At 37.1% G+C, this 10,000-nt stretch overlaps 2 protein-coding genes across 6 annotated transcripts in view; one reads left to right on the top strand and one right to left on the bottom strand.

Annotated features, from left to right (window-relative positions):
• LOC138007382 (adenosine receptor A2a-like) overlaps positions 1 to 1,767 on the bottom strand; it is a 22,593-nt gene extending 20,826 nt beyond the window's left edge. For all 4 annotated transcript variants that reach the window (XR_011124039.1, XR_011124038.1, XM_068854252.1 and 1 more), the window contains exon 1: positions 1 to 1,767. This exon is cut by the window's left edge and continues 151 nt beyond it. The gene's annotated coding sequence lies outside the window, so the exon portion shown is untranslated.
• LOC138007422 (beta-1 adrenergic receptor-like) lies at positions 1,685 to 6,818 on the top strand. 2 transcript variants are annotated; one of them, XM_068854326.1, is made up of 2 exons: positions 1,685 to 1,773; positions 5,421 to 6,818. In XM_068854326.1, the coding sequence occupies exon 2, from the start codon at positions 5,445 to 5,447 to the stop codon at positions 6,318 to 6,320; it is 876 nt and encodes a 291-aa protein (XP_068710427.1). In that variant the 5' UTR covers positions 1,685 to 1,773; positions 5,421 to 5,444; the 3' UTR covers positions 6,321 to 6,818. The 2 variants fall into 2 exon arrangements, with proteins under 2 accessions (XP_068710427.1, XP_068710424.1); XM_068854323.1 differs by lacking the exon at positions 1,685 to 1,773 and adding an exon at positions 3,725 to 3,765.
• The last annotated feature ends 3,182 nt before the right edge of the window (positions 6,819 to 10,000 follow it).

Below are 10,000 nucleotides of genomic sequence, written 5' to 3'. Positions count from 1 at the left end.
AAAAAGACGAATTTCCTTGTGAAGAAATCACCAGTTGTGGTTTAACCAAATATTTGATACATTATGCCAGGATGTTTACATTTCGGATATGCTAATTGTAATTGAGTCACCACAGGATCCTGTTTTGACATCTGCAGAAAATGGATGGAAACAAAAGGACCAAAATTGATTCGTGTGTTCTTCTCACATTGGAATGAACTTGTTACGTTTTTATTCATCAACTACAGAATACGCCTTTATACTGCTACATTTTCTGCAGAACAGTTCACTCTAGGAAAAAATAACTGAAAACAGAAAGAACGCATGTATGGCACAGAGGGCTTGTTTTGAATCACCAATTTAACACAAACTGCTTTCTCATAGGCAGTGTTTGCAAATGAAAGTAATTGTAACTGTTCAAGGTGTCCTAATATATTCACACAATTAATGAAAAATATCGAGTCATCAGGTAAGAGAGAAGGCTACCGTGTGCATAATCACCACATTCAAAGATATACCAACCAACGACCGGGCAAAACTAACATGCCTAGGAGGGGGGGGGGGGGGCACATTTGTTGTCCACTGATGAATTTTTCCTGATGGCCTTGGGAGCTTTACGAAAGCGAAGACTGTGAACTCTTTTAAGACCAGACTGAGAACTAATCTTTTCACTCACAATGTTTTTTTACTTGTACATGTTTGATGGGTTTTTGATTTTCTTACTTTCTTTACTGCAAATCATGGTAAGGCGCATTGAGCCTTGGTAATATTGTTATGACTATTTTTATTAACCTTGAATTGGGCAGGGACCAGAGAAATTACTTTACATATCCTCTGTACTGATAATGGGAGCTTTGAATCGGATCAAACAACAAAAAAGTGCTTCGCTTGGGTTGGGAAACATTTGTTTCTTGCATCCGAATTTGATGGAATCTCGAAATGACAGTTTCATTCACTCGACAATATTAAGTAAAAGATTGCTTGAGCGTTGCATTGATTGCATTTGGTCATCGTACACGAATGAATCTGAGATCTATTATATATATATCTGAGAAAATTACTTCCTATCTCACTGAGCTAGTTTTTACTCCCGCCCTGGATGACGAAGAGCACTAAACTAAAAAAAAAAAGAATGCTGACCAGAGTTTCAGCTAGTTATTAACGAAAGGAAAATTACGATCGGTCTTAAAAGTAAGCCGGCCACTTTCCGAAAAAAAGCGAGAACCGCGGAAATCAATAAAATATGGTACTTTACTTGCTATTTTCGTGTGTCACTTTCTCAAGTAATTATTGTGCTGTTGTCTTCACGGTTTTATCGCAGCTGATTGGGTTATTTTGGGGTTGTATTTCTTAATCTTCGATTCTTATCATTTCGCTTAGAATACACTGTATTTAGAAATGACGAAAGATATTTAATTTTTTTGTTTCGATGCATCTCATGATTTTTATGTAAGATCAATTTATTTGCATTCGACACGTTTTTGCTGCTTTTGACTGCTTCTTTCATCTGTGTGTTACAAGAGGTCCAGTAACACCTTTCACGTTTATATTTGAGCACTGCGAACCTGTCAACGGACTATTTGAAAAGCTAGAACGAAAAAGACGATGATTTTGTGATTATATTCGTTTGATTTTGTCCCATCGGATGTGCCCATTTTAAATACACTGCTCTAAACAATATGCATATTTTAACTAAGTTAGAAGTTACTTGGATAGACATGAAGTAAAGCTTCTGAGGATCCATTCGCCTGAGCTCCAAAGAAATCATAATCAAAGGCATTCTAAGTGTAGGAGGTGAGTCCTAAAGAGGTTTTCATGTTGTCGGCGGCGGTTGCCCTTAACAAAGCAATCCAATTACAGTATGCATCACCATCAAATTACGGAGAGTTAGCACTGTCTTTTGAGAATTATCGTTTTAAAAAAGCCCACCAAGGGCATGAAGGTTGATTGGATTCATTAAATTAAAAGTAGCTATCCTGGTTATCCTAACCCACATATGCTTTTACCACTTATATTCCTAACAGATTTTTTATTTTGGATAGAATTAAGTCTTCAAAAATCACGGAGTTTAATTTTGCCATTCTTTGAGAGAGATTACATTTACTTTGGCTTCAAAGTCTGAAAAATATATGTAACGTAAGGCTTTTAATTTTTTTATTTTGTTATTCTTTTGATAGATATAAGAATAAAAAAAAATAGAAGCAACAGAATCCCTTTTCGGTGTAGATTTATCTATTAAAAAAGGTCACCGAATTGCACTTTTGTTTCGATACTTGATAGGCAGAATTACCTTTGTTGCTTAAAAGTGCCATCTATAGGTTATTCATTTGTCATAGGACACGGGCATTATTTACAGGTATCCAACGCTTGTTTGTGTTTATATGATTCTGGCTCCAGTTGTTCATGGACCGGATAACCAAATCCAGTGGATACGTCACTATCCAGAGTGTAAAATATACTGACTTACATAAACGTTGGCAGTGGTTTTCATACACGCCTTTACTGGACGTTCACGATTACATAAGCAAGAACAAAAACCTTTGCACGGATGGAAACTGTCGAATAGTGACTTATCCACCGGATAAAGTTATCTGGTCCATTGAACAACTGAGCTCTGGATAATGCCGGCATGATTAGATATATTAGAAATTAAAGGAAAATACAGATAATTTACTGCAAGCCAACAAGCCTGAAAGAAAAAAAAAATATGAAAAAATCAATTACATGCATCCTCAAACTAAAATGCTGCATGCTTTTATAATAACTTCGCATGATCAAATGCTGTTTGTACTGGTATTTCTGCCATTTGTATATCGTCTTCTAATTTCCAAGTACAAGCGGAAAATGTTGGCCATGTCATGAAGTCGATAACTTGCATTCACTCACAGATTCTTACTTTACTCTATTCTAATTGTTCATGTTCTAGAAAGTGCAATCATATGCAAATCTCACTGGAGAATATTAGTGATCCTATTGTTTCATATAGGGTTCAAGAAAGTTGCCTATTCCTTTATTGAGACTTGGCCAGTTAATGAATTTTGTAAGTTTCAATGTGCTTTTACAGAGCGATGTTTTACCAAGGGGTAATTTTAAAAGACCTTGAATTGATCAACAACCCAGATTGTGAGACTCAAATGCCTAGGCAATGTTACGATTAATGTGATAATGTCTTTCTCATTAGTTTTCCACCAAAACATTTTCAGACTTCAAATTCCACATTTATCTTTTATAGGTAACTCCTATTTCAAAATTTCTCGGAAGAAATGGGAAAAAACCCGAGTCATTCCGAAAAAAAACATAAACAAAAAAACCCTTCGTTCTTTCACCCTTGCTAGCATCCGAACGCTTACCTCATCCCCATCACTAATAAATTAAAACAGACGATTTGTTCTCGTAGTGGCGGGACTCAATGCTATTCTTGGCTTTAGCCATCTTTCATGTAGTTAATTGTCGACTATTGAAAGACATTCATACATCACAGTTTTAGCCGGAAATAAAAATATACGCAGTTTTGTGTATATCGGATAAAAAAGCGTTTCTCATGAGACATTGACGTGATTAAGTGGTTGCATAAGATGAAAGGATGCTAGCGTACATGTAGTTTGACTTTTTAGCTCACTTTTGGGTTGACGAAACAAGGACGTCAACTTTGTTAGCCATTTCGTTAGTGTATTTAATTTTAGACAGTTGTTAACGTTTGTCTGGATTTTTTTTTTGTTGTTGTAAATATTTTCTTATTATTTTCAGTTTCGCTTTTAGCTGTCGTCCCAGTGACATACGTAGCTTGTAAGTATTTGTGTTAATTAGGCGTAGGAGTGTTGGTATTGCGTATTATCCGTGATCGTATTGATGAACGTTTAAAGTGCTCTCTGCGTAGTGTTGTAATGAAGTCCCACGTTAAAATATGGATTGTACACGTTGTTAGTAGAATAAAGGTACCATAAATGTATGAAAGAAAGAGGTGGAAGCGGGTGGTAGCCCGTCGGAAGAGAACCCTTTGCAGTTAAAGAGAGGGAGAGGGAAAGTGGGAATTAAAGGGCTAGTGGGTGTTTGTAGAACGAGAATGATTGCCACGAACCTCACGCTTTTGCAACCTATAAAACATAAACAAACCCCTCTGTCAGAGACGGAGAGCAATCGGACTTTGACAAAGCCCCCGTAAGACAGTGAGGCAATATAACGTACAGTGAGAGGAAACTACGGTGCAAGAAAAGGTTTCCCGGAGTGGAGCAATGTTAACGATGGACTTGAGAACTAGAGTGTGTCTCAGTATTCTATTCGTGTGGAGGTCAGCAAAAGAGGCCAACGAATGTTCAAATAACGTTGGAGCCACCGGAAATTTTCAGGTGTCTATAATAGACATTTGGTCAAATTGTCCACTTAAGTGCGAGGAGGATGACTTCTCTCTTTCGTGTACTTTCTTGTTTTATTATTTACAAACATTGTTGTGTCAAGCCATATTTACGTTAGGAATAGAGTTATCATCATTCATTCATTACCACTACCCTTCTTTTACTATTATAATTATCAGCATTAAGATATCTGTTAAATTCAGTGGTAAATTACTTCGGTAATTCCCCTTGAAATTGTTCTACTATCAAGCTTTTTTGGAAACTTGGCATAATTAAAATTCGTGATATGAACATTAAAAAAAATGCAATAAAAAAATGGGGTCACCGTGCTTGTTTACGCGTCAGCAGGCCCTTAAATTGGGGTGTTTTTACTGGTTGCGCGTTAAAAATTCGAATCTTCATACAGAATGAAGTCTTGGTTACTTCAAAGACACAAAATTTTATTTTGAAAATAAACCTTCCTTTATTTACATAGCAGTCTTGCTTTATTTACGCCGTTTTGATTGCCTTGTTGTGGGAATAGTGCACTCTTTGGGACAGTTCCGTGGTTAGCTTGAGGTCCTCGCCTTGGCCAAAATACATCCAGTGCGGAATTGTTTTCCAAAAAAATCATGTTCTACTATCAAACTTTTTTTCTTCTTCAAATATGTTTTTTATTAGACCGTTCTTAGCAAATACTTGAAAAAGAAATCGGGGGTCACCTTGTCAATCGTTTGAGAGAAAAGGAGCAGTTATTTCGCTATCGTGCTTAGTTTGAGGGAAAATCGTGAAAATCGTGCGCAGTAGGGATGCGCAATGCAATACTAAGGAATTACCTTAAGTGAGGAATAAGCAGTTCAATTTATGTATTGAATTTATGATAATTAAGTAATACATTTTCTGTATACATTATCAAAACTCTCGACTGCTAAGTTTATGTTGTTAGTGAGTTGCAGGATCGACGGAAGAGTTTGGCGCTTTCTGCTATTGCTAATTTCGCTGTGTTCCTAGGGGAATCTCCACAGCTAACATCACAGCGTTTAAAGACTGGAGGTTTAAACGCCGTTTCACTTCACGAGTTTGACGATAAGATTTCAATTCTGTTTTCAGGAGTAACTCAACCTGGTCTGTCTTATGATGTCCGCGCTTGAAAATGCTGGATGGATTACAGGATTTGGTCTGATTGCCTTCTTAATAATAGCAAGTAATGTTATGACCATGGTTGCCTTTTACGGCTGCAAGAACCTTCTGCGCATGCGTTCGAGCTACTTTCTCATCAACTTAGCAGCTGCTGATTTACTTGTTGGTGCAATCTCAATCCCTATGCTCATCATCCTGCTGTGCTATCAACTGGACAGCGTCACGTACCGGAACATTTACACCGCTGTGGATGTTACTTCTGGTTTTGCTTCTGTGTTCACGCTCACAGCGATTGGTTTAGAACGTCTCTATGCGTTTTGTTGGCCACTTCGTCAACGTACTGTCTTGAATAACGCCAAATACTTACTTGTTATTTGTGTTGTTTGGACCTTAGCATTTGCCATCACCTCACTTCACTTACTCTACAAGTATCATGGAATTCCCTATGACATGTTCTTTTATGTAATGATGTCATGTTTAGGCGCATGTTTATTCTTCATTTGCGTATCATACATAGCCATTTGGATCAGAATGAAATTGTACTTCAGCCTACAGCGTCGCCCATCAGCAAACGACAAAAAGGTAACAAGAATGCTTTTAGGCATAACTCTGATCTTTGTGCTTACTTGGTTACCATTTTATTTGTTAAATATCATCAATTTCTTTTGCAACTCATGCGTCAAAGGCAACCTTTCACCCAATGTTGTGTTTTTCTGCAAATTATTGCACTATGCAAACTCATTCATAAATCCAGTCATCTTTACATTTCAAATGTCGGACTTCCGGGCAGCACTGGCGAAAAAGCTCTGCAAGAGCTGTTATGATGTGGCTGAGGAAATTCCAAAGATTAAGGAAATACCATTGAATTAGGGAACAGCCGAGAAAGCTCGCAAACTCATTCTTCCTGCTTTTTTTATTGGTGTATTCTTTGCTGAAGAATTCTGTAATTCAGAGGTATAACCCTGTTTGAGAATAACACGTACGCGAGGTTAGAAAAAAGCACACGTGAAAAGCTTGATATGGGGCATTGGCGCTTTCCTTTAAAAATATATCGAAATTATTCGCTAATGACATCTCATGCGAAGATGCCAAAGTGCTGGCAGAGAAACGGACTGAGTAGACTTGCTGCCCATAGCCCAATTAGGGCAAGAGGAACTTCCTCGACTAGCTAATAAAATTTCAAAAGAATGATTAACGATAAAACTATACAGCTAATATGACTTTTCTATGACTTCATCTCATCATTATCAAACATAAAGGGGAAAGTATGCGAATTATATAGTTGTGAAATGGTGCAAAGACATTGAATGCCATGAGTATTTCCAAAAGTAGGTATATTTGAAAAAGGGGTAGATGTTAAGGTTAACATGTGAATATAAACCTCTTTCGTAATGGCGGCCTAATAAAATATTCTTTTGTTTAATGCCAATAAGCTTTTCTAGCCTCGCTTCGACCAGCAAATTTCAAAAGAATTTTTGTTTCTCAATGAGGGCCAGTAGGTCTAATTAACATAAAGACAAAAAAATCTTAAAGTGGTCGCCATTTATGAAAGCGGTCTATGGAGGGCAATGAAGCCGAGGCAGAGAAGCCCATAAATCATCATCATCATCATCATCATCACTGTTATTGTTTAGTCCTGTTCCGGGACTCCCTCTTGCCCCGCCCTGAAAATGCGCCTGGAACCCAGGCGGGAAAAGAGAGAGTCCTGTATTACTTGCAGGCACATGCTCGGAATGAGCCATTCATATTGTATTAGATGCCAGGCTGGAATATGCAAATAAAGAGAACCTCGAGAAATCGTATATGAAAATTATTGTGTGATTTGCAGTGTCAGGAAAGAGAAAATCTAAATTATGCCTCGTCGTGACCAAACAAGGAGAAAAAACCCCGATCGCAGTGATGTTGGAAAATTATTGCCGAATAAATGTAACGACTGAGAGAAGATCGCAATAAATCGATGCGAAGGCTAAACTAGTAAATATACCATAGGATTTCACTAAGCGACAAAACAGCTCGGAATCAGAATTTCATATTATCTGCAATATTTTACCTCTAACAAAGAGTTTCAGAAGGGATGTGCTTTTAAGTAGCAACAATAAAAGGTAACAAACCCTTTTAAGTAGAATTTTCTGTCCTTATTAATTAATATTCACGAACAAATTTTGACCAGAAAAAAAAAATTAAACGTCCGAATAATCGATGTTTGACTGTGCATATTTATGTATAAATTTAATAGGAACATTCTGATTGCTTCATCATTGCGTTATCAACACAAACTGGTATGCAAACAAACAAATAGTCCAGGTTGGGATTCAATTTCGTTTAACTACTTTATCAGGAAAAATGCTCCGTTTTTCTGTCATGCAATCGTCTTTTAGTTTTTCCGATATAAAAATCATTGCAGTCTCAACATGCAGCTCTACATAAAACCTTAGCCATTTGGCCACGGCCTCAAGTGTGTCCTTGTAATGAAAGAAAGATTTAATGCGAGTGCTTTGAAAATTTATTCTAAGGAAAAATTAATAGTCTGAGTAAATTACTCTACTCTGATTACTCAAAAAAATACTCTGTTTGTCACCGGTGTTTGTGTATTATTGCTGATAAAACTGAGAGTATTTACGACATTTTTTACCTGAATGTTTTATATTGGGTATACAAGCAATTTGTCCCCGATTTTGAAAAAAAACCTTGGTAGGCCTAAATTCCTGAAACAATCACAGTTTCAATAATTACTGTGCAACTCAAATATATGTTCACTGGATCAGTGCAATTATCACATAACTAGATCGACAGAAGTAATGAACAATAAATAATGAACAATAAACAAGAGTTCCAGCAGGAGATTTATTAGTCTCCGTTGAGCGATTTACATCCACAACCTACAGTATATTTGTAAGTTTCAAGGAGTCTCGGGAGAGCAATTAAATCAAAATTTGATATTTTTCTGCGCCAACTTCATGCAACAGTTCACTTGGGTTTCAGACACGAAATTCCATTTCATCCATCTGACCAGTTTTGGGGGAAAAAAATTGGCGTCATTCCGAGCATGCGCCTGCAAGTAATTCAGGACTCTCTCTTTTCCCGCCTGGGTTCCAGGCCCATTTTCAGGGCGGGGTAAGAGGGAGTCCCGGAACAGGACCATGTAATTGTTATGGGGGACTTTATTGAAATGTCTTCAAATGATTTTACAACCTTTGTGGGCTTGTGGGCCAGGACAATGGTGTTCTTGTAACTATCCTATAAAACATTATGACTATGGTCAGTCTAATAAATTACGATGTAATGAATTAAATCTTTGCATATATAGTTAACGAAATAAAAAAAAATAAAATTCATAGATGCTTATGAGCGAAAAAAAATGCAAATAATATACTATATACATCTTCATCATCCATAAACGGCTCCAGCCAAAATCAGTTCATAAGAGAAACATTTTTAATATTTCACAGTTTTGAGACATGATCCACTTTTGTTAGCGTTCAATAGCTGTCTATGCTAAGTTGTTATTTAATATGCTGGTCAGTTCTTCTTCAAGATCCTTGAGGTAAAATGCGAGTAAAATCAATGACTACTGTAATGATATTTACTTTATGACCTGGGTATCAGTTCTTAATACCTAGTTTTAAATCTATGTATGCTTAGTTCTCATTGTGATTGTTCCTGGGTTGCATATCGTTCCTTCTATGATTATCCATTCTTTATTCTCTTTATCCAATACTCTGATATCCGGTCTATTTGCGCCATTCATTAGACATTTTTCCAATTTCCAGGGAATGTCCCACAAGATCTTTGCCTCGTTGTTCTCTTAGCTTGGTTGCGGATAAGATTGCTAGTACCACAGGTTAGAATACTCGTATTCTTCAAATCTGTATATTTACAATAAAGCATGGTAAACGGGGCGTAGGATTTAGTCGGGTCGTGCTTTATACAGTGACTGTGCTATGAGAGAACAGCCACGGAGTACGTGTGATACTGTCTCCTGATCTTTAAAACAGAGCCGGTAGGACAATTCGTCCACTTGTTCGTGTAACTTTTCTGATAATAATAATGATAATAATAATATTTTTTTAGTGAAGTGTCGAAGGCGCGCGGACGTGTGACTTTGGCAAATTTAAAAAAATTTTAAAACTCTATATCCTCGCTATTGGCCAATAGCTAAAAGTATATTTTTACCAAGGAAATGTGTACGAGGGTAGGATGATGACTACTCACGACAAAAGAAGTAAGGTAAAATTATCGAAATAGTGCAGGGAAACGATCAATGACTGGAGACAGAGATGTCGAGAAAAGCCAAGGTGAAATGGACAGAGCAAATGAACAAGGATGCCTTGGAATGTAAAAGGCAAGCAAAGGCTTTAACATCCTCGCAAAATCCACCTTGTAAAGGCAATGGCAAAAGGAAAGGCTACATTTAAGCTATGAAGGAACTGTGGGACGAGAAAGGGTATGGATACCTGGAGTTGAAAAGCCAAAACTTACGAGATCATGCATCGAGGCTAGAAAAAATAGAAGTTGATGAAAGTGCTCAGGCAGGGGTTTCTGACACGAGT

Source organism: Montipora foliosa, chromosome 1, assembly GCF_036669935.1.
Source record: "Montipora foliosa isolate CH-2021 chromosome 1, ASM3666993v2, whole genome shotgun sequence".
Lineage (NCBI taxonomy): Eukaryota > Metazoa > Cnidaria > Anthozoa > Scleractinia > Acroporidae > Montipora > Montipora foliosa.
Note: the sequence above shows the minus strand (reverse complement) of the source record. Positions and strands in the feature narration are given on the sequence as shown.